General features: G+C 37.0%; 1 protein-coding gene across 3 annotated transcripts; it reads right to left on the reverse strand.

The window, feature by feature from the left end:
* Nucleotides 1–1,583: 1,583 nt before the first annotated feature.
* Nucleotides 1,584–23,813, reverse strand: IQUB (IQ motif and ubiquitin domain containing). 3 transcript variants are annotated; one of them, XM_027679171.1, is made up of 12 exons: nt 23,719–23,813; nt 22,745–23,069; nt 21,769–21,918; nt 21,488–21,663; nt 21,114–21,269; nt 18,966–19,176; nt 14,940–15,115; nt 10,077–10,247; nt 8,497–8,673; nt 6,878–7,126; nt 5,248–5,433; nt 1,584–3,023 (listed from the first exon to the last, which is right to left on the reverse strand). In XM_027679171.1, the coding sequence occupies exons 2-12, from the start codon at nt 23,064–23,066 to the stop codon at nt 2,844–2,846; spliced, it is 2,154 nt and encodes a 717-aa protein (XP_027534972.1). In that variant the 5' UTR covers nt 23,067–23,069; nt 23,719–23,813; the 3' UTR covers nt 1,584–2,843. The 3 variants fall into 3 exon arrangements, with proteins under 3 accessions (XP_027534972.1, XP_027534973.1, XP_027534974.1); XM_027679172.1 differs by having other exon boundaries at nt 22,745–23,099; nt 23,719–23,758; XM_027679173.1 differs by lacking the exons at nt 22,745–23,069; nt 23,719–23,813 and adding an exon at nt 22,236–22,374.
* Between the last annotated feature and the right edge of the window lie 1,042 nt (nt 23,814–24,855).

Here is a 24,855-nt window from a genome sequence, read left to right on the forward strand (position 1 = left end):
TTGTATCAGAAACAGTGTGGCCAGCAGGACCAGGGCAGTGATGGTTCACCTGTACTTGGCACTGGTGAAAATTTCTCAGTATTAAACTGCATTTGAATACGGTTCTGGGCCCCTGTAGTGGGTTGCTGTGGTTGGGTTTTGGTAGCGGGGGGGGTGTGGTGCTACAGGGGTGGCTTCTGTTAAAAGCTGCTAGAAGCTTCCCCTGTTCCATGGAGGCAGTGCCAGCCAGCTCCAGGACGGACTTCCTGCCGCTGGCCAAGGACGAGCCAATTAGGAGTGATAGTAAGGCCTCTGTGATAACATATTCAAGAACAGAAGGTTGTTGCGCAGAAAAAATTCCAGCCAGGGAAGAGCGGAGTGAGAACATGGGAATAACAACGTAGACACCAAGGTCAGTGCAGAAGGAGGGGGAGGAGATACTCCAGGTGCTGGACCTGTGGCCCCTGCAGCCCACAGAGGACCATCAGGGTGCAGAAACCCACCTGCAGCCCATGGAGGAGCCCACGCTGGAGCAGGTGGATGCATGAAGGAGGCTGTGACCCTGTGAGAGGCCCAGGATGGAGCAGGGTCCTGCCGGACATCTGCAGCCCACGGAGAGGGAAGGTCACGCTGGAGAAGTTTTTCCCGGGTAGGACTTGTGGTCCCTGTGGGGGATCCATGTTGGTACAGCTCATCCGTGAAGGACTGCAACCCATGGAGAAGTGACCCATGGGACAGCAGTTTGGGAAGAGCTGCTGCCCGAGAGATGGACTCATGCTGGAGAGGTCCATCAAGGACTGTCTTCCATGGGAGGGACCCCAGAGGAGCAGGGGAAGGACTCCTCTCCCTGAGCAGCAGCAGAAACAACAACTGACCGTAACCCTCATTCCCCATCCCCCTGCACCACTGGGGGGGAGGAGGGAGAACATGGAAGGAAAGAGGTGTGGGGGGAAGGTGTTTTTAAGACTGTTTCATTTCTCACTCTTTGGTTCTTGTCCTGTTAGTAATATATATAAGTACTATACTTTGAATCTGTTTTGCCCATGAAAATAATCAGTCACTGACCTCTCCCAGCTCTTATCTCTACCCATGAATTCTTAGGTTTTTTTTTTCTCTCTTCTCTGTCCAGTTGCAGAGGGAGAGTGAGAGAGTGGCTTTAGTGGGTACCTGGCATCTGGCCTGGGTCAACCCACTACAGCCCCTCACTACAAGAAAGGGATTGAGGTGATGGAGCTTGTCCAGAGAAGGACAACAAAGCTAGTGAAAGGTCTGGAGGGACAAAAGGAGATGGCCTCAAGTTGCACAAGACGAGGTTTAGGTAGGATAATAAGAAAAATTTCTTCACCAAAAGAACTGTCAAGCATTGGAACAGGTTGCCCAGGGAACTGGTGGAGTCACGATCCCTGAAGATATTTAAAATACGTATAGATGCAGACCTTGGAGACATGGTTTAGTGGTGGACTTGGCAGTGTTAAGTTAATGGTTAAACTTGATCTTAAAGGTCCTTGCAACCTAAATGATTCCAAAAAATTCCACCACCACATTGCATTGAAATCAATGGACTACTGGCTTTTCGCATTTGTTGGAACTATTTCCTTACTGTTTATTTAAATCATCCTTCTGGGGTTGTAAAGTACATTTTTAAAAATCTGTTTGATAAGAAAGGGGACAAAGTTATAAAGAGGCAGATTACTATCTATGAAACTCATGTTTTCTTTATTGCCATTCAACCATAATTTACTTCAAAATTCTTTTTATCACTCTGGAGGAAACTCAGTATTAGCAGCCATTCCTATCTTAAGGCTCAGATCTTGGAAAGCACATAAGTCCACTGTAATGATCATGTGCTCCAATTCTACAATTAGTTCAGTACTAAACTAAAATTCAGAATCTGAATAGTAAAATCAATGGAAAGGCTCCACTGATGTTAAAATGCACAGTCAGACCAGTACTGGTTCTACAGTTCACGTTCTTTTGAGGGAGTCAATACAGTTTTCAGCTGTTTGCTGCTAAATACATGCTTATTTCTGCTTTCAAATGTTACTGGTTTTTCCTAAACACTTTCATTTGTCAGAGCAAAAGACTGGGTCAAAACAATCTCTACAACAGAGGTTTCAAGCAGAACCTTGCAACTTTCCGTAGAACTTTTTGAATTTACAGTATATCATGTTTTTCTCTGTAACTATAATGAAACATAAACATAAACTTTTAATTATGGAGGGAATTTAGTTCTTCAAATAACACAAGCTCCTCAAAAATAAGCATGTTCCAGACAGTCTGCACTGTGCACTTCAAATTATAACTATGATTAACAATCATTTCAAGATCTTGCATAATATAATATAATTACATGCTGGCAGTTCCACTATGGCCATCCAGATGAGCTAAGAAATTAAAGTTTTCTTTTGCACAAATGTTTGCCAGGCAAAGCAGCTACATTTGCAAGAGTATATCTATTCTCTTCTCATGCTGGAATTTAGGGTTCAAGAGGTTTTCTGCCTTACATACTTAAGATGAGAAAAATAAATTTAATACAGTGCTACAGTATTATTTTTCTAATTAAAGGGTGACAAAGAACTAACAGAATTCACCCCACAAGTATATTACACTATAGACAGAATGTTCCAAGCAATGCAGGCATATACAGAAAAAGAATCATTGCTCTAAAAATTTAGAATTTACAACATTCATTAAAAACATTTCATTTTTTAAATAATGAGGTTACAAAACTTGAAATGCAGTTATAATAACTGACCTAGATCAAATTATTTTATCCTCAAAAGTTTATTTTGATCACTGTAATATATTTAAAGTATTGATGAAAATGTGTATTTCTTTAAAACCTAAGAAATGGTATTAATAATTTAGTGAACTTCTTTAACTTCAGTAGACTTCATCGAAGAATTATGCGTTTTGTAGGAACTTGCATTAGCCTGATTGTCACTCCTATGCAAAAATGATGACATCGCTGGAATCTGAGCAAAGTAGTTTTTTGCCCGGATATGCTTCTGTTTTATTCTGAAAATAAATGCAGCTTCATAAGCCTGAAAGGAAAAATAAATTCAAATCCCATCAAATACAATTAAAATATCTAGAAATCTGTATGTTGCTTCATATTTTAGACAGTATAAATAGTGACCCTTTAATATACTAAACCCGATAATTTATTTATATATGATAAATAATGAATTATTTTGTAGTTCTATACTGCTATCTTATGGCCCAATAGTGACAATTACTAACCACTCCTTGTGAAATATCAGTCACATTTTAAAACCAGAATAACTTTTTTTATCAATTCAAGATAAAATTCATTTATTTCTCTTTTTCAGGTAAGAACATTTGTACTTACATTTGAAAATTAAATAAGGCAATGCTTAAATATCAACATTTGCAAGGTGATGAGTACAGGGAAACTCTCTGATAAGAACCAAAGTCATTATCTACAAATAATCATGGCAGCAAGCATTTTGCAGCATTTCAGTCAGCGTTTGCATGCAGTGGTGACATTTTCCCAAATTTCTAGTGATTAGCAGTAGTTTGGATGATGTAATAAACCTAGAATATTTAGTTGAAAAAACTCTTTGCTATTGCAAAAGTCATCATTATCAATAACTGCTATTAATGAAAGTGCATGAGAGGCCTAAATTTTTGTTTCAGTGAATGAGAAACAATGGTTTGACTTACAACACTTTAACTTTGCCTCAATTTCCTTATCTCACACTCTGTTGTTTTGGGTTTTATTTGAAACAAAGATTTGGTCATTACCAGTGAAGAAAGCTGACTCCTATAGCTGGCTCACTTCTGTTTTTGTAACAAGAGCTAAAGAAAATACCTTACGATTTTTAGGTAAGGTTGTGTACCTTACCTGCTGCTGTTCTGACCTAACTCCCACCTCCACTGAAGCTCTGGACCTAATCAAGTTAACGGCATCTCTTTGATTACGATACCCAGACTTGTGGCATTAAACTAGCTAAGTGCTTAATCAGCATCTCTGCCTGCCATAATGCTAGTAACAGAAATTTATGGGTGCTGAGGAACATTGATAGATTCAAACTGTCTGAACAGCCTTATTGACTCAAAGTGAGACAGAGGAGGCAATAAAGGAATTTTCAGTTTCAAATTGATTTTACCTTCTAAAGCTAAAGTTCACATAAATGTGTCTGCTTGAAGACACAGGTTGGGCACACACACACGCAAAATACCACGAATGGCAGAATTCCCTTTACATTTAGAATTCCCTAACTGATATATTTCATCCATAAAGCAACTCATTAAGAGAGCAATTAACTTGCTCTGTCAGTTTAGTTATCACATCTTCTTAAGACTTCCAAAAAGAAGGGCAATGCATAACAGCTGAAGCTGCACTTCTGATGCACACATATTGCGTTAGAAATTGAAGAACACCCTGAACAAAAGGACACTAGGCAAGAATGACCACAGATGTCTACATACATAAATCAATAACCTAGAGGTGAAAGCCTTAATAATCCATTGCTAACTGCAGAACAAACACAGCTCACAGGATTCTCCCGTGCCTTACAAAACTAAATACTTAACATATATTTTCAATGGAGTGAGATACTTAATGGACTACCATGTTTAGACATGGAATTTGGTGTAAAAATACAGTTTTGATGATGACTAACACATTCTAACACATTGAGTTTTTTTAACTCAAAAGAGAAACTATGTTTTTATTGCCTAATTGCAAACTGTAAGATTGCATTGTCAGGGGTACTTAAGTGACATCTACTTAAGAAAGTAAACTGAGATCAATTTTATGACAACAAATGGATAAGTTCTAGAAAAAGAGCCATTCTGCTATTTGATGAGAAACTTATAAGGCCAGAAACTAAAGAGGCCAGAGCATGTGCAAGAGCTCAGGCACACAACTGTCATAGTATTTATGGGTAGTCTTTACGCTTTTCATCCAGGCCAGCTGTTGTCTGACCTCATCTGAGGAAAGGGCATATGCATGGCACTGTCCTCAATAGGCAGCATGGATGAAACCACTTCTTGCATTACAGGAGGGAGAATCAGGGCAAGACAGAGTTCATGTGCATGGAGTGAGTGGTACATGCCAGATGGCTTCTGGATTGATGTCCATTTTGTTTAACAGTACGGATGTAATCACTTAAATAGTCACTATGAGCCAATCTAAACATGGACAACTGTAATTACTAAATTTGGTCCAACTAATTAGTCACAAGATTCTATTAAAACATAACATAAATAACGTAAAAAATCAAGCCCATCAAGTTTTACCTCCTGAAGATTACACAGCTTAAGATGTGCAACTGCCTCTTCTTCAGTGAGGAGAATAGTGTTCCATGGAGACCACTCATGCTGCTTATCCCATCTGACCATAACCAAATCATACAGTTCACCCCAGGCACTGAGAGCTGACTGACAGTTCCATATGTTCTCAATCATGTACTGCAAATCTGGAAGCTGAAATGAAAAACAGGGTTAAGAAGGAAGAAGCATGTTTCATCTAGACATACACATCTACTTTCAGCATGGTGTAGCAACTAACAACTGCATTTTTCTTGTATCATCTCCAAATGATGCTGCACTGCACAATGAATGAAGCAGTCTCAGCTGCTGCAAAAGAGTTTTAGCTGTGCCCAATTCATCTCTAGGTGCCCCAGAACTGTTCTGGATATAAGTGCAGAAGAGGATGGGGTTGTTGGGAGGGAAAGGGAAAAAAAGGCAAGTAGCTCATAAGAAAATGTTAGGAAAAAAACTAGGAAATTAGTGATTTCAGTTACAAACCTCTGTTGTTTAGATACTTACAATTCCAGAGAAAATAAGTTAATTTGGAAGAAAATTACACAGTATCTAGAGATGTTGCAATGGTACAGTCACAAATGGAACTGCAAGTGAGGGCTTATGGTCTCAGCAGTTATGAAGCAGTCATGTTTCAGTGCATCAATACCCACCAGCCATCACAAGTGACATGAGAGATTTTGAAGGATGTTTACATATTAAGATGAACTAAATTAGACAGAGACAAAAAAATTTTCAGCTTTGGTGAAAACCAGTATGGACGAACAACATCTATGAAATCCAGGTTTTTTTGAGACTATTTCTTAATTCAGGCATGATAATTAAGAAATTCCAAGCTTCCTTTTGGCAGCACATTGGCAAAGTGCTAAACCACAGCATGGCTTGTTTTGGTAGCAGTAGGATATTGATGACTGGCTTTTGATTGCTTGGTTGTTGTTTCAAAAATACTGAAAATATAGCTCAAAGATTATTCTATGGATGTTGATACCGTAGAGATTTTTACTGCTAAATCTCAGAAAGTTCAGATAAATCTTGGCTGTTCAATAGTTTTAATACTTTGCAAATATCTAATATTCAAAACTTTCTCAGTGGATATTGGATGTCAAATTCATTTGCTGACCTAATAACAACTAAAATAGAGATTATGCTGAAGATAGATGCAAGAATTTTTTTTAAAATGGACCTGTTCCAGTAATGATTATTACATATTGAAACATATTACAGAAGATGGTAAAAAATGCAGAAAATTAAAATATTTAGTGAAGCCATCCCCTAATGAATGCACACAGCAAAATTTCCAATTACACGGATATTCTACTGACAAAGAACAGGAATGTCAAAACCTAAGTTCCATTACTTTTTTTTCCAACAATTCAGTTGTGTTACTAAAACCGTCCAAATAATGGGGCTCAGGAGGTGCAATTCAGCTTTCAACTATGCTTCAAGAGCTTAAGCTGCTTCTTTATGGTATGGAACATCCCATACCACAGGAAGAAGTTGTAGCTTTTAGCCTATTTCTCAAACTCTCAACAACATAACACCAAATAAAGGACAAATAGTCAAAGCCACTGGTTTCCATTATTAGCAATGCTCTTTCCAACAGTACCTGAACTATGGAAACAATTTTACTATCATCCTGATAATCAGCTTCAGACTTCCTGAGATTTTCTAGAATAAGTCTGTACTTCAAATATGATTCTCTTCGCCGAGCCTCATTATCAAGCTTGTAACACAAGCGACATCTGCCAATGGTGTGGGAATTAGCAGGAATAAGAAACTCAGTAGATGGTAAGTAATTTTCACAGCTATGACAGAAGTACACATTTTTATAAAGCTTTAAAGGATCTTGTGGAACCTAAAAAATAAAAAAAAAAAAGTTAATTTACCACAAAGTATCTTTGTATTACTTGTGTGTCACAGTCTGTCAGAATACATTTTGCATATCTTCATGCAAGTATTCTAATATGCAGCAGCTAGTAATATTTAGTTTTGAAAATACCCAAGGTGTTGTGATTTTTCTTAGATAGGATACCAAAAACAACTGTGTTTTCTAATTGTACATGTTAAAATTGGTTATATAAATCAGTCAATTCATTTTTAAGCTATACGAAGATCCTAAACATCACCCTCCAGTGTTCTTGCTGGGGCTTTTATGTATGCAGATTGCCAGCCATTCTGGAAAGATGACAACACAGAAAAAACAGAAACTACATTTTCTGCATTTAATTTTTCACGTACAATCTGCCCTTTATGTCAAAGATAAAACCCTGAGATTATGGGCATATTAGTATTTTGGCATAAGAATACAAAATCGTCAGAGCCACATGTCCTAAAACAACATAGGGGAAGACAATAAACTAAATTTGTTAGTGACCTCCTCATTGTCATATTCCTTCATGGGTTCTGGAAAGAATAGAATGTAGTCTGTGAAGAGGGACCAAGTCTGTAACTGGACAGTCTAAGTAGTCTGATAATCTTCAGTCTCTGCTATCACACATGGAGGTAGCCCTGCTAATAAACCTAGTGTAAAAATAACTGTTAGTTGGTTCTAAATTCTGACTAACATTTATCGACAGATTCTATGCTCCTAAGATACCATCAACCCCTGTACAAAGAATCCTCTTCTGATAGGTGCAGAACAGGTGTTGCTACTTAAAGCAGCAACATATGATAGTGAATCATATTTTTCATTGTAATCTGTAGTCAGAAAAGAAAAACAATCACACAAATCTAATTACATCTTCTCACACAGTAGCAACTGATTGTACAACAGAAGCCTGTAAGAGTTCTTGCTTAGGTGCAAGTCATTAGACGTTACTTTGACGATGGCTATGTTCTTCCCTCCTGGAAGCATGGTCTGATGCCCCTTGACCAGCGGAAGAAATATGAATTGCTCTATCTATTGGTACCCCTTTGCATTTTATTCATACCATCCCATAACATCTATCATTCAGAAATGCTATTTCAGACACAAGAGTTCCTGAGCCTTCTCAGTAGTAGCAGCCATTTGTCAGGTTCTTATAACCGTGTCCATGCCCCATGCTTCCTGTATGACTATTTAAGCTTATTTGTGTGAAGCCTATGTACTTGCTATATTTTAGTTCTTGAGGAACTCCTCCACCAATTCCACAGGAAAATGTGAAATAAAAAAGCTTTTGATGTTTTCCATTCCCCTTCTCCTTATTTCAATGGCCACTATGTCAGACTGCAAAATAGGGATAATACCTTAAGTAACCCAGCAACTTGAGGGTTAACCTTTGGAATTTTAACATACTGAAGAAATAATGTACAAATTCTTTTCCTCAGTCCTTCTAAGTTGCATTCTTTCACCTCTCTTGACATAAGATCAACTTCCCTGTCAATTAGTTCCACTATTTCCTGTGTTAATTTACATTCATGTTCCTGAAAAAAAAACCACAAAGAAAAACAAATTTCACAATAATAAAGAAGCAAGCAAACAAACAAAATAATTCGATGCATACATGAAAGCAAACTGTGGATTCTATGCCCATTACTATTCATACCTCTATGTTCATGCAAGAACATGTCCACAGAAAAACCCATTCATATCTCAGGGAAACAATCTCCAATCAAACTAATATGAAGAACTACAAAAGTGAGAATGCTTACAGATTCTGTTTTAAGAGGCCTGTATATATATACCAAAGCCGTAAGGAACTGTAAGCATGGAGGCACTAAAAAATGCTTAGCAGAGATATACAATACATGCAAAATTTTCAGTCTCCAAAAGCCCAAAGAAGTATCTCCCTAAGAAGCTTCTTTTTATGTGCTTGGAGGTGTAATGAAGATGGTTTAAAAAAAAAAAAAAGCCATAGAAAAAAAAAAAATCCACCACACAAAAGGCATGGGGGACCTTGAGAGGATGCCTGGAAATTAGTTATTTTAATATTTCAAATGCTTGTCAGGAGATTCTTCAGAGAGAGAGATGAGAGGTGAATGAGTTCAATTTTTCTCAGGTAGAAGAAAGTGCTAATTTACAGAAATTCACTTGTTCACTACAGCAATGTTAACTTGTATTAAGATGGGCAGGAGTTCATAAACCAGCAGTGCTCCCAATGCCATATTGACTTTAGATCAAATACTGGCACTACTAAAGCAAACAGCAAGATGTTTGCTTGTTTTAATAAGACCAGGAAGCAGCATTCTATTCTAGTCTGATGTCAATGGTATCATCCTAAAAGGAGCTTAAAGCTCATTCTTTTTGTATGTGAATAAATAAATAAAACAAATACAAAAGACTACAAGAAATGCAATCAACTTCTAATTCATTTGGAACACCGGCAGCACCAGTGAGGGTGGGGGATGAGGGACAAAGAGAAGAAGACAAAAATCAGTATTTGCCACCCCTAAAACTGATAATCCAAACCAACAGAGAGATAAGGTTCTAAACAGACATTTCAAAAAACTTAAAAAAAATAAATGGCAATAGCCACATATATTTCTGCCATGAATCTCATAAGGTTGCTATAAGTAATTAAACTACACTTTGTACTAAAATTGTATTATGTATTAATATACCAAAAAGTCTAAAACAACAGGGTTAAAATTCTAATAGACTTGAAGAAAAATGCGCACATAACAAAGTGAAATATGAATTCTGAGTATATCTGGAATGTAAATTATGCTCTCATGCCAGACAGTACACTAGGCTCTCTTGCTGCCAGCTGATCATCATGGCACCCATCTGTCAGAAGTAGCATTACTTGTGCACCAACATAATTAAGTGACAGTATCCTTGGGAAGCACAGCTTCAAGCTAAACATAAACAGAAAAATAAAACATACCTTCACTGTACATCTAAGTGTTAACAGCACAGCTGTTCTCTCATCTTTTGGGATGTCCTTCGTGCTAATGCTGCGGTAGATTTCAAGTAGTTCTCTGGCACGGAGCGTGTCCTGTGTATCCATTTCAGTGATTTTTCCATCATATGCTTTCCATCTCTTAGGTTGTGCACACTTCAGAAACAATTAGTAGAATTCTGAGCTATTACAATCTGACCACCAGGTGAACAAGTGCATTATGTTATATCACGTTTCATCAGAGCAAACAGGACTTAACATTAATGCCTGATTAGTGCAAAAGGCTAATTCTAGTGACGATATTGATACAGTACTTCTTCCACCAGAGTAAGCATTCAATTGCACACTTTATTTGAAGCTGCAGGCCATGAAAATTTCGACTTACAGTATATTAGAAGTAAATAATTCTTCTACAGGGATATGCTCTACCTCTTTAAAATGAATTTACTGACAGTAGTGTTAGCATACATTTGCTCTATACTTCACCTGGCAGTTACGAATCCCTCCAAACTATCAGTAAAAATCAATGGGTCGGTTGACTGTGTAAAGATTGCAAATTTAAGACCTTAGAGTCTCCAGGGAACTGTTCTATTTATGCTAGTTGCAGAGACAGATAGAAGACATAGACTTTGTTAAAGCTAAGACAAGGTATGAGTTTACAGCTTATCAGACACTTCACCTAGCTTCTTGTTTCTGAATGTAACCACATGCCATATACCTTATGCTTCAATTACCTCTTCACACATCTTTAACTTTTAGAGACAGTGAGAAGTTACATGATGTCAGCTGCCCCAATTTGTTTGAAAAGTCCAACCATTCTCCTCTTTCCAGAAGACTGGGTTTGGTTGCCAATCACACTGTTACATAAGGAGACAGGTATCCAATTCCGACAGAAAAAGAGTTCTCAAAACCCTCACCCCATCATTACCTAATTCTATTTCTTTTCCTTAATTAGGACAGGTATTTGAAACCTCATTCTGTGTATTAATTAAATTATTCTCTTTACTATATTTGGAACTTGAATGTTCACAAACACTCATGAACTTCACCTTGCAGTCTCAGCATGAGTTAACAACAGCAACGCTTCATGAAGCATTCACATGACTACTAGTTTTCTGGATATGACCCCAGCATTGATGTAATCATTATTTTAATCACATAGGCTTGCTATGGTGCTAAATCATAAAAACACCATAAATATTAGATAGTTAGAACAGATATGATTAGTCATCACCACAATCAAAATAGACTTTTCCTCATTTTGAAATAAATAAATTATAAAGTTAGGTAAGCAAATGAAAGACAAAATAATTGAAAAAAGGATTTAACACTGAATAACTGACAAATAATTATTTTATCAGTGGGGGTAGAACTCTAGTTAAAGGGGGTATTGCTAATCAGAGGTCACAATTTAGAGCCAAAACTAAGAAATGCAATAGCAAAACCAGACATTAAAAAGAAAAAACAAAGCAACTCTTAATTCCTTAATGAAATCTTTGAATTTCTGCAAAACTAGAAAGATGTGATTTCCCCTCTGTCATAAGTAGGGAGCATTCTACTGTAACTTCATTCCTTTGTTTCACTATCTTTGTGCAGTGCTAGAAATTCTTTAAAAGAAAAAACCCACCCCACACATAGCCAAGCAAACAAGAAAACTCCAACCAACTTAGGTCTATCATGCTGTCACTCCTTTGTATGCTAGACTGGGAAAAAAACACTTCTTTCCACATAGCAGTTAATTCAGTACCTACATTTGAATCTCTTCAATGAAATCTCTTACAGTAAGAGAGAAAGGTCATTTCCTTATGTTAGGGACAATCAATGGGCAGAGTTTACCCTAGAAAATAGTTCCTAAAACTAGATTTTTCTGATAAATTTGCAAACCCAAATATGTGTAAGCAGTCTTGTTCTCCCAGTCTGCAAATGATCTTTAACATACACCAATTATATTATGATAACTAATTCTTCAAAGATATATCCATAACTTCTGTAATTTTTCTTACTATCTCACTATAGATGGGTATTATATAAAATAAAACCTATAAAAAAATATGCAGTTTTTTACTGAAAAAAAAAACAGAAGTCTCATTAATATGAAGATTTCCTATGTTTCAGAAAGAATCACAAGCTCTCTGATTTCACAACTATTTTTCTGTACTAAGACTGATGCGAGAAAAACTAAAACTTTGAGATCTGACAGCTTTTTCTTGTCTTTTAGTCTGCTGGCAGTGCTGTGAAATTTGCAATAATTCTGTTATTCGTACTACTTTAGAAAGCAAGGCTACTGTAACTGTACTCTGCTGCCAACACATGAAAGCAGAAAAAGTGCCTGAGGAGAGAAACACACCACCAGAGACACAGAGAGAAAAAGGTAAGTAAAATAAAAAAAATCCACAGAATGTGTGCAGAAACAGCACAAAGCATGAAGGGTATGAACTGAGCGATAGTTTATAATTACACAAATCCCTTTAAGGAAATATGATTGCTGTACAAAAGCTTAATCAAATACTTTCTCTTCAAAGTACAAATCCTGAAGAAGAACGAGCTCAGCATAAAAGAGAAGCCCCTAGAATGTAGTGCACACACAACCAGTAGCAACCTTTGTAAAAGCACACATGCCTTCAGAGATACATGCTTAAAGGAGCAAAGAAGGGAACAAAGGTTTCCATGGAGAAGCAAGTTTCAAATCACCTTGGCTATTGCAGCTTGCAGCCTTCAGATGTGAAAGGTGTTATTTCAGCTTTAACTGGCAAGTGTCCAGATTAACATTATCAGCAAAAAATCCAAGAAATAACTGAATAGTCTGCAATCTAGCACTCCAACAATAAACTTCATACTGCAATTTAAAGTGCTTCAATTGTACTTTCACAGACATAGCAAATGAGCCACTTAATTTTGAGATTTCCAAAATGGTATTTATTATTTTTAAAGCAGAAATTATTTTTTCTACTTCTGAGTTAGGCTGTTATCTAGCAGTTTAGAACAACACTGTTACCCTATAGCCAACAAGATAAAAAAACATGAAAAGCTGCAGTAGTTCAGAAGCTCATTAGATTTTCAAAATAAAAAAAATAGTCTCTTTAATGAAAAACATAATTTTAAAATTTAAAATATGAATAAATAAATTAGTAGTGCTTTAGAAATATGTCCATTGTTTGGAAAGAGGGAGCATCTCTTGTCTCTGATGTGTCTCCTGAATCTCCAAACATCAACTGTCACTAAGAATTCTGGTACTGCAAAACATTTTGATTCTGATTCTAGATGTGAGAAAACATCTTGTCAGAATATATACTAGAAGTAAACTGTATGTGGTAGGACATTAGAAAGCAGTCCTTAAGGGAAAAATAATGACAGAGAGTCAGTTAAGAGAGAAACATATTTGCTTTGACTGTTTCAGGCTTCTTTTTCTTTGAAGAAAACAGAATATATTTTAAGTAGTAGAAACAAGGCTTTGATATCATTCCTAACCATTTAGTTTTCTGGGCTTTTTTGCATTCTTGAAAGTAGTAATACAGAATACAATCACACCACAGCAAAAAACTTGGTAACATGCCACCAACTTTTCAGATAAGCAATTTGTTCATAATTAAAAATATAACAGATTTTATCACATCACCTTTTACAGTATGGTTCCCTGGCATCAGTAATGAAAAGAATGAAAAAAGTCTCTTTTGGATAAAATTATTACTTTTACTTTTGATCACTAAATAGTCAAAATTAAAAAAAAATATCAGATAAAACCCATTTCAGCTGCAGTATTTATTTTCATAATCACATCACAATACTATGAAAACAGATAGAAAATAAACTATTTTTTTTTCTGAGGGGATGGATTGCTGAACATCTACCTAAAAAGGACTGGGTTTTTTGTATTTTATATTAAGGTGCCATTGAGTCTAACGCCATACTAAACCACTTTGTGACTGAAGGAATTCCTGTATTTGCTTTATAGAGTAAAGCCTGAAGAACACTTGCCTCAAATATCATCCCCAAGATAATATAAGAACAAAATCTCAAGTTCTAATGGAATAGAAACTAGTGAGTTCAATATAAGAATTAGTCAAAGTTCTTCTTTGTACATGAAAACAGAATAAGTGTTTTCTTTAAAGGCAGACATGATGACCAGAGGCCTGTGTTCAATTGCGAAATTAATGGCAAATTTACTTCCTGAGGGATAAAATTTCCAAGGGAAGAAGAAAAAAACATATATTAATCCATTCTGCAGGGTTAAAATTTAATTTTACAAGTACTTACTTAAACATTTGCATTTAATTTGAAATGAAATAGCAAACTTTTCATTATAGAGAGCAATGAACAGAACACATCAGTGAGAAAAACTCTTAGTCATTACTTTTGATGAGTATTTTTGAAAGAGAAGCTAATAGGTTTCCTTCAGCACTATAATGCACACAATACAGAATATTGAATGGTATGCAAGATCCTGACAGTTTTTAACCTCAAATTAACCATGCTGAATTGTTAGACTGAGCCTTTAATGCTGTTAGCAGTACCATCAGAATCATGTTCTTTATGCAGAATAGTTACATAGTATAAAATTCATCCATTCAGGGCTATAGTTTTATATTTCTTATTTACATTTTTTATGGTTAACAGTTTTCATGATGCACTGTTAATCCCTCAATCATTTAGAGAGCTACAAAATTCTCAGCTTGGAAAAATAAATTTACTGAACTGTACTGACATGAATAATTACATAATTTGGATAGTTGTAACATTAGCACTCAAGTGATTAACCATCAAAAACTACAAAATTTACTTTTGGTGCTTTGCATGTGTATTTTCTGTTCTTGTACTTTGGTATTCTTTATGTTCAGCCTAATGACAGACCTTATCCAGAAGGTGCAGTATTGCTTTGTGTTGATTCTCCTCATTGGCATTTAGTTTGTGTCTCCCAAAGCAAGCAATGAGCTGTGCCTCTTGTTCCAGCAGTGCACAAAGTGCTGCCTTTCTTTCAGCTCCAGTAAGAGTTCTGTTAATCCGCTCAGTCTCCTCCTGCATCCATACTGCAGATACAAATATTCTGGGTATTTGTTACAAGATACTTTCCAGTGAAACTTTGGCTTTCACATTTAAGAAATAACATAACTGATTTTTAATATTCACTAAAAGTCAGTTCCTATGCTACGGAATTGATTCTTATGCATATTTTCAATACACGTAAAATGGCCCAGAAATGAATGTAAATTATACAGATGTTCTGTGAGAGTATGTGTGTGTGTACCTCAATTCCAGATCGCCAATTTTAAACTCAAGGATGGGTAGGAGAAAAAGCAGCTCTATGTGAGAAAAGGAATTTAGCTCCTGTGGAAATGTGTGATGTAATGATTGCTTCAGATTTTGCATCTAAAAATAACTGTTTGAGACTCAAACAGCTCCAAAAGGTATGAGCAATATGAACTTTTTAAACAATTTCTCATCAAAATCACAAGTAAAGGTACTATGGAGATCTCAACAAATTATCTTACTGTGGCACCACTAGTACTCAGTGCTGATAATATTCCTGCTTCTCCCTGCATAAATTAGTAAAATCTAAAGAAGCTTGAAGTCCTTCAAAATTGAGATAAAACTTGACTGACAGTCACATTTAGCACTCCAGGTCTTACACTGAATATTGCAGTGGTATCACCTTTTGCCATCCAATGGATGCGCAATAATTATTAGACAGTCATGGCTTTACTCCCCCTTTCCTCTTCTACAACATAACCCTTCGCATGTGGCAAGAAGTGGCATGGGAGCCACAGGATGGTCATGACAGCAGCACATGGATCAGTACATGTTGTATAAGAATCTGGCCTTCTGACTCTTATGCTGCTGATACACAGACAACACGGCCTTAGAGAAATCTGTTAGTAAAACCAAATCGTGTTTATCGAATAGAGTCTACCTCTGCTTATGTTGTAACAATTCTTGGCTTCTCTGAAGAGCCTGATCCTATTCAAATATCTCTGGAGTTTTGTGAGGAATTTTCTAAAATCCAAAACATCAACATTTCTGAATAATATCTCAAAGTGTCGCTATCATCCCAGAACAGTTATGCAAAAGCAAAACCCGGTGTAAAATGAAACAAACCAACATGTGGTGCACTGAAGAAGCCTACAGCATCCTGGATCAGGTAAGATTAGAGGCAGGATGAGGCAAAGGAGGAAGGTTTATTTTCTGCCTGTGCCTTTCTTGTCTACAATACCTTACATTTTCCAATTTTAAATATTTCAAATCATTTCCTTTAGGTTCTCCAAGCTGTGGTATTAATATGACAGCTGTCTGACAAGTTCTGAGAATGCAAAAATATATTTTTAAATAAAGCCATTTGAGCAAGCAAAAGCATTATATAGAATTAATTTACATGAAGCTTTTTATGCCTGAAGGGGGCAGAAACCTCTAAGGTAGAGGTAATAATACAGTAAGCCATTTTATACTTTCAGAAATGAAGGAGCTCTCAGTTATCATCGATACTCAGCTCGTGATTCCACACATACATGCAACCAAGTTAAAATATTCCTTAGATTATGTGTTCTACAGGTAAAGATTTTACTCATTACATTTTACTTATTATTCCAGTTTTTATAAAACAAAGTAGTTCATACTTTTAAAATAATGAATGCCCATATGCAGACAAACTGAATATATAGATACATCTCATTTGCACCATATAGTCATCAGGCATGTTTTTGTACCACCAGGAATTGCTTGTACTGGCTGACCCTGTAATAGTACACCTGTTGTGATCAGCAGCAATAACCTCCACAGATTCCTGGAGGTCAACAGTCTCATTCTATTACCGTCACAATGATCTAGCTTGTGTAGACCGTTGGCACTATAAGAACGTAAAAGTAGTTTCAATGCAGGTAGGAAAAAAATCCCAACTTCCTAGAACCATTAAGCTCTATTAAAATGAAGAGCATGACTGCAAATCTCCATGTAGAGAAGCAACTAGTCAACGTCAGTAAACAAAAACAAAACAATAAGATTGATACCAGACCATTACTTTTAAGAAAATGTTAATAAGACATTTCAAATACTGAAGTTGGCTCTGTTCTGTTTTGAAGTGGGACATATTTTTTCATTGCCTAGATATGAAATTCCTGAGTATCCATTGGTGAAAGTTTTATTATTTGAGAATCCAAAGGCATTACATTAAGCAAGAGACAGTTATATAACCATAAGTTTCAAATCTAAAAATTTTGTGAGTATTAGCACTCTTCCACAACTTTGAATCAGCTTTGCTGCTTTTATTACAAATAAGACACTTCACACTTAAAAGAAAAAAAAAGTGGATCATACATCTGATAGCACATTAGCTATGAAGCAGCTTTTCAAAGAAAATATTACAGGAAATTAGATGCCAAATATTAAGTCTTGGTATAAGTGGTATGAAAAAAACTATTATTTGAGTAACCTGTCTTTTGATTACCTAGTCAGTCACACCTTTAAAAGGGCATGATTCTTGTGAAGTGAAAAGCTAACTATCTACAAAGAAAAAGGAGGGGGGGAACAATCCCAAACAAGACACAAATCTCACGAACATACCATTCCCACAATTCTAAAGTTCAAGACAAGCAGTAACTTTTACATTTGTCACAAACAGTGATATTTATAAGTAATTTATTCATTCAGACAAAGCAATTTGTTCAATACCACACAAAGTATGACAGCATTAAAAGATTAGTGTATAACTTGGGAATTCTTGGATCGTGATCTTAAGCTCTATAAATAACACATGCCATCAAATTTATGCTCAGTGTGACACTGAAGAAATAGCTGAGATGGTTTAAGGTAGGGCAGGTGGCTTTGCAACAAAGTAGATAATCCATTAGATCAGTTCTGCTACAGGGACAACAGTAACCAAATTGCCAAAGAGCTAGACCATAAGCAAGCACTGTAGCCTAGATAACATAAGAGTTGTTACAAGTCACAGCGCAAGACTCTTGCTTTATAAGAGACATTGTAAAAAAAAAAAAAAATTGCCATTTCATTATAGATTGGTACAAGTCTACTGCTTTAGATTGTTTTTATTTTTCCGAAAGGAGATACTCTCAGTTTTTTGTTCCATTTGCAACACTAGTTTCCTGGAAGGCTTTATATCAATTATCTGCAGCATTCACATTATTTTTTTCTGGAAAAGTTTAGAGGTACTTGCCTGTATTAGACATCTACTCCAGGAACAGGAAAAATATGACTTTTAGGATGCTCTGTAGGACTCTTAAGAGATTTTTAAAATTTTGACAACACAGTTTTGTGAAATGTGGAATGAATTAGAAAGGAGAAAAAGCATCAGTAGATGACTAGGACAAAAGGAATAACTTCTGACATATGTTCTAAAATTCTGTGCAAAAATTTAACCCATTATAAAAAATGTCTATATCAAATGATGAATTATGGATCTTAATAGTAATTTCTTCATGGAATTGTTTTCAGCATCTTAAACGTAGAGTAAAAGATCAATCAAGTCTGAGCTAAAAAAACAACTTCTGTTCCTCCAGCTGACCTTAGGATTAGACATAAATTAAAAAAAAATTAATAAAACTGCCAAATAGCACTATTCTACAAGCTGATTATTTCTTAAAAAGTTGTACTGGTTTTGGCTGGAATAGAGTTAATTTTCTTCATAGTAGCTTGTAAGGTGCTATGCTCTGGATGTTAATAACAGAAGGATGTTTAGTTATTGCTGAACAGTGCTTTTTAATGTTTCTAGTAAAATATGAAAATAAAATAATTATTTTTAAATTAATGAAATTTCATTGTAAGTGAAAAAAACATCATGGAAATATCTATAGAACATGTAAAAACATAAGTTTGCTATAAACAAACTGTACTATTTTGCTGATTTAATGGTATCTCTTTAAGACAACTTACATTCCAAGTCATGGTACAGTAGCTCAAAGTCTTCTTTTGTTTTAGGGTTCAGTTTTCGCTCATACTCCCTTCTCAATTTTCCTTCTTTCTCATTTTTTTTCCGTAATTCTTCATATGCCTCCCACGCCAGCCTTAACCTCTTCTGTTCCCTCAGATTTTGTACTACATTTATAGCATGCCAACGACGGAAATATTTCTGTAATACTATTACCTATATGTGATACAATACCAAAGAATTGTGAATTTAAAACAAAATAGATGTGGCACAACACCAAAGAACTGTGAATTTAAAACAAAACAGCATAGTATTTTGCTCTTAACTGTTCTTTTTTTTGTAGATGCCTAACTATGTTTTCTAAGATTTGTCTTGTACTGAAACTAATATAAATGTTACTAAATCAGTCATGTACTACTAGTTTAAGCATTAGCATGCTTACTCATTTAGGTAACTGCCAGAGTCTAACCAGTGAGTACAGTGGATAAACTAGGTTCACAAAATCAAGTCAAAATATAAACTACATTTAAATATCCATTTTTCTTTTTCAAATATCCCCTTAAAAAATGTCTTTTGTCATGTATTGCTTTTATTTTTTTCTCTTCCTCATCGTACTATCAATTTACACAGTGGGAATGTAGACACATATTTGCAAAGTTTCTTTTAGATTCCTAGATACAAAAATGAACACACACACAAACAAAATCAACTGCATTTTATTTGTAAACAAATAATGAAAGTGAAGTTACTAATGCTGTTATGACAAAACTTAAGAAAGAAAATTAAATTATCTACCTTCCCAAGCTGTGGGTATCGGAGACTAAGGAAATGTCTACACTACGTCAAGGGAGGATAATGCACAAGCCTCACCCTCTGCCAGCTGAGTTAGCACTTGCACTACAGTCAGTTTAGTCAGAACAATACCATGAGCTATAGCATGAAAGCTAACAGGCACAAAATTATACTAATGCAGTTACACTGTCTCTAGTGATATCTTAACCTAACACTTCTCTTGAATACGTCTTCGGATTTCAATATGGACCTACACTGCACTGTGCAAATCCATCAACTTGAACCAATACCAAGTTGATATCTCTCTATTGTGCATTATAAATTACTTGAGAGATACGTTCCAGATTTCAGTAAGTGTCACTAAAGATCATAGTAAGACATATTGGCAGTCCTGAGAAAATGGTTACCTATTTGAGTTCTACAAGATGCTTATTGCCATCAGCTGATGCTGACTGATTCAAGAAGTTCTTACAGAAAACTTCTACCCAGAATATTTCAAAGATCTTGGCAACCACGTTCAATACAATTATCAATACAACTATCCTACTTAGACACTTGGGGAATCAACTGTTAGTCCATTCAGTTAGATTTAGACTGCCTATTTTAAGCAATCAAATAAATAACTAGAGCATTTACAAAGCAGTGTCACACCTAACACAATTTAGAGTGTTCCTGAGTTCCATGTGCAGTCACTGAACACATGTTTTCCAAAAAGCAATTCAGAATGCCTAAATGGCATCCTTTGCACAATGAACATACAGAATCTGTAATCAGAATCGCCTGCACCTCAGTGCACTAGAAAACCCCATAGACCCACTGCATGTATTTGAACAGCCCAGTTCTACCTTAATGTCAAAGGAGGGACCTTGAACAGAATCCAAAATGGATCAGTTTGCCCAAGGTAACCTACCAAGACTGTTAAACAAACAAACAAACAAACAAACAGAGAACACAAAACCCAAAAGCTGGATGCAGATCTCGTGAATCCTAATCCAATACTCCATCCATTTCAGGCCATACATTAAGCAAGTACCTTAGGTTCTTCCAAAGAGATCGTGAGAATATTGTAGGGACAAGCCTGTTTAATCCCTAATATTCTACATGGAAACTTAACTGTCAGTGTAATACAGAAAACAATAAATTCAGAATTCTTAATATTTAAGAAGTCACAAGGTGACAAATGTCACTAAAATCACCGAGCAAACACAGGCTTCCCCCATATCTAAATTTTTCAAAACATGAAGATGAGACATTTTACAGTTCACTTCACAATCTTTGAACACTCTAAATACTCTTTAAATATTCAGATAACCTTTGTAATACATTGCTTTACAGATAGTTTGAAACAGATGAGGACTTACTGCTTCAAGTCTACGTTTATGATATTCTTCCGCTGTAAAATACTTTCCAGGACTTATTAGTTTGTCAGTCGTGTTTGACACATAAAGGCCAATTTTAGTCATCTGTGTTGATGTTGTATTTCTTGTTTGTTGTGGTTTATTTTTTTCCCAAACCGTCTGGGGAAAAAATGCATGTCAGATTATAAAAAAATACACAGAGATTTTTTGCCTCATTAGAAAAAGTGGTAAAATTAGTTTTTTGTAATAGGAATCACAACACTAATATTTATCCACTAAATACTTCCATTTGCATGCTTATTTCTGATCTACTTCCTCTTTCCTATCAGAAACAGTGTCAAAACCAACATTCTAAAAAGACAATACAAACCCATTACCTGTGTTTCCCTACAAAATGACTGAGTTCCTTTGTTAGGTCGTTTTTTGCATCTTGTTTGCGATCCTGCATTATGAAATTCCACTCCTGTTCTCATGCTCCTAAATCCACCAAGAAAAGGTTTATTATAGGTAGGTCTTTCAATTTTTACAGCTACTTCTTGGAATGAATCAGAATCTGTTAAAACGGAAGTTCCAAAATAGAACTTTTAGTTTCTTTTAGTAACATGTTGAGATTAGAGCAGAATTTATACATCAATACACGTGCAAAACCAGCATTTACCTGTTTGTACTCTGACAGTTATGACATCAGGCATGTGGTAATCCTGTTGAATGACTTTCCCAGGAAAATGTTCCTGATTCTCAGACTGCATAGTTTTCTCAAAGTTAGGCCCAGTCCTTCTAATTGTTTCATTATCCTCAATCATGCTTTCTAAAAATAAAACCAAAATTAATTCCTGATCAGCTTCTCAAAACAAACACGTAAAATCACTCCTAATTTACCCCAGGATGATTTTATTGAAACACCACAACACAGAATAATCATAGTTTTTTGAGCTGGAAAGACAGTCTACTTGAAAGCTGAAGCAGTATTATCACACAATTTTAAAAGAGATAAATAATGTAATACTATCACCACATAAAGTCATTCCAAGCCAACTATTCAGAATGAGAGCATCTGAATGGAGCCCAGACAAGAGGAAGACAGTGAACAGGCCCATACTCCGCAAGATTATTCACCGTGCTTACCTGCTGAACAGGATTGCTGCCTTCTGCTCTGAAGAACTAAGAAAATGGGGTGCTGAACTGGGAAGAGGAAGTGACAAAAGACACCCAGAACACAGAGGAACAGGTGCAGGAAATGATAGAGCATTTAGGGAACTGCAGAAGAAAGGCATGGATAACAAAAGAGTGGCATGTAAGTTATAGAGGAATCTGAGAGGTAAAATAGTAAGCGATTGCTATGATCTAGTTTAAACTGGTTAAATGCACATACAAAATGTGTAAACACACACATTTCTGGAAATAAGGATCATTCTATAAAATGCCATCTATAAATTGCTACTGTAGCTTGAGATAAAGAATACATTCCTTACCTTTGGAGTATGTTTTATATGAGAATTTAAAAAGTACTTCAGGGCCAAAACCCAGCAAATAAGAACAGAATGAGGGTAGGGGGGTGCAAGAAGCCATAATCAAATTGAAGAAAAAATATCTCTTTAAAGCCCTAATGTCCAACATTTTAATAACTTCTTTACCTGTTACTGTCCCCCTTGCTGTATTCTTTGGTAGCACTGAGTTTTGAGAAGTTTGTTCTTCCCTTCGCATTTCTTCAGGTCGTTCCCACTGTGCTAAACTTGACTGCTCCTGTTCCTCCAAAACTGACTGCTCTTGAGGAGACATCTGCTCGCAGCCCTCCTCTGACTGTACAGTGCCTGAAGATTCTGGAAGCAGAGGCTTCTCTGCTGCATCCCCATTCTTGGCCTCTCCGACTGCATTTCCCTGTGAGGATGCAGGTGGTTGCTCTGCACCTGAGCCTTCTGGTGGAACTTCAAAGCAACTATCACTTGCATCTTCCATGTCCTAAAGAATTGGTTGCACGGTTTAACCTTTCTGCAAGAATAATCACAGGATCTATTAAAAATTAGATACTAGTCTATTTCTACTACCAGATTTACGGGTAACTATATCCTGAAAAACTTTTCCCGTATGTATTCCCAAAGAGACTATTCAGAACAGCATTAAGTCTTTGCTTCCACCAAACAGGAAGCGCTTCTGGCAGGTGTTTATCAAACGTAATACTCCGAGGCAGGCAGTCAGCACAGTTCGTTGTGTTTATCTCTCGCTCTCTACCTATAGAACAGGACTGTCCAGGGGGGCATTACCCAGAGACAGCACACCTCCAAGGTTTTCCGAGCTGCCACTGAAATGACACAGGTTGGAAGAATCCTAAGCCCATATTCCTGGAAAAAAAAAAACAAAACACCCACAACCCCCCCCAAAAAAAAACTCAAAAAAAAAAAAAAAACCCGGCACCAACGGGGACGCAGCTCCCGGCAGGAGCTGTCGGGTGATGCCCAAACAACCGCCCGGGCGGTCCTTGGCCCGGGGCGCTCGGGGCCGGGGCTGCGGCCGCCGCTCGGGGCACGGGTGGGACCCCTACACACCCTCCCGGCCCCGCTCCCGCCATTGCCCCCCCGGCCCCGCAGGACCTCCCGCGGCCCCGCAGCACCTCCCGCCCTGGCGGCGCCCCGGGCGGGCGCGGCTTCCGCAGCGGCGGCTTGGTATCCACAGCAACCCGCGCGCAGGAGCCTGCGCACAGCGGAGCGGGCCCGGCCCGTGCTGGTCGCACACGGCCCGGGGACGAGGGTGCCGGAAAGAGAGGAAAGGGAAGCGGTGCCCGGCGGCCCCGCCGCACCTGGGGCAGCCCGCGCTGGCGGCTGGGAGCGGCTCCAGTGCCGGCACACCCACACAGGGGCCGTTGCTGCGCTGTGACCGACGGAGGGAAAGGTGGTGATGAGCTCTTACCAGCCTATAGCAGCATTAATGTTTGAAAACACACTTTTTCCTTGCAATTTATACTGTAGATAGTAGCAGAAGTTGTACTGACCCCCAGAACTGTTTCCTGGATATCATGAAAGGTTGTATTTGAATGTTGCCAGCCCTTCCACTACACCATCATTTCCCAGCGGTGTGTGGCAGCACCTACCTGTGAGATGGGTTCAGCCTAAGAGTGGTGTTGTACCCTGGAGGTCTGTGGTGTGAGGACTAAGGCTGTTAACTGGAAATTAAAGACACTTAAACCAGAATCAAAACAATATGAAACTGAATTTCCTAGTGTTTGAGGTGACATTTCTGACACAACTCTTGCAAATGTTTCAGCATGCTACAGGAAAACTGAGGGGACACACTCACTTCACACGACTGTTTCAGAGGTGAAATATACAGTTCTGTGCTGCAATTCTGGAGAATCCTGAAAAAAGTATTTCAGCAGGCATTGATGTTATATCCATACTCAATAACTATATACCATGATCACTGTTACTTTGGTTCACGTTGTTAGGCACCTGAACATGGGCCTGCTTCCCACCAAAAGGACTACTGAGATCCCATTACTACTGCCTAGTTGTCTTTTTTTCTAAAACTTGTACTCAGGCTAGAATAGGATTAGCATTAATCCTATAGAAAGATACTGTCATTTCTGACACTTTTTCACTATTAAACAGTTGACTGGGTTAAACATTCAACCTCATTTTCAAGTTGCAATGATTTTTCATTTTTTTATAGTGAAGTATCATGTAAGCTGTAAAAATTAAAATAAATTTTTTAAAAAGCAGCTTTCACTCATCTTCCTTTGAACATTGTCAGA

This window comes from Neopelma chrysocephalum, unplaced genomic scaffold (assembly GCF_003984885.1).
Source record: "Neopelma chrysocephalum unplaced genomic scaffold, ASM398488v2 Primary Assembly neopelma1_45, whole genome shotgun sequence".
In the NCBI taxonomy this organism is placed as follows: domain Eukaryota; kingdom Metazoa; phylum Chordata; class Aves; order Passeriformes; family Pipridae; genus Neopelma; species Neopelma chrysocephalum.

Excerpts from the sequence above, each read along its gene's own strand:
- IQUB (XM_027679171.1), bottom strand. The coding sequence starts at position 23,066 with ATGGAAGATGCAAGTGATAGTTGCTTTGAAGTTCCACCAGAAGGCTCA. Across the intron at positions 8,674-10,076 it reads CACTTAGATGTACAGTGAAG|GAACATGAATGTAAATTAAC; the intron begins GTATGTTTTATT and ends TTTTTTTTTCAG. Across the intron at positions 3,024-5,247 it reads AGCTGTGTAATCTTCAGGAG|GCTTATGAAGCTGCATTTAT; the intron begins GTAAAACTTGAT and ends TTTTCCTTTCAG.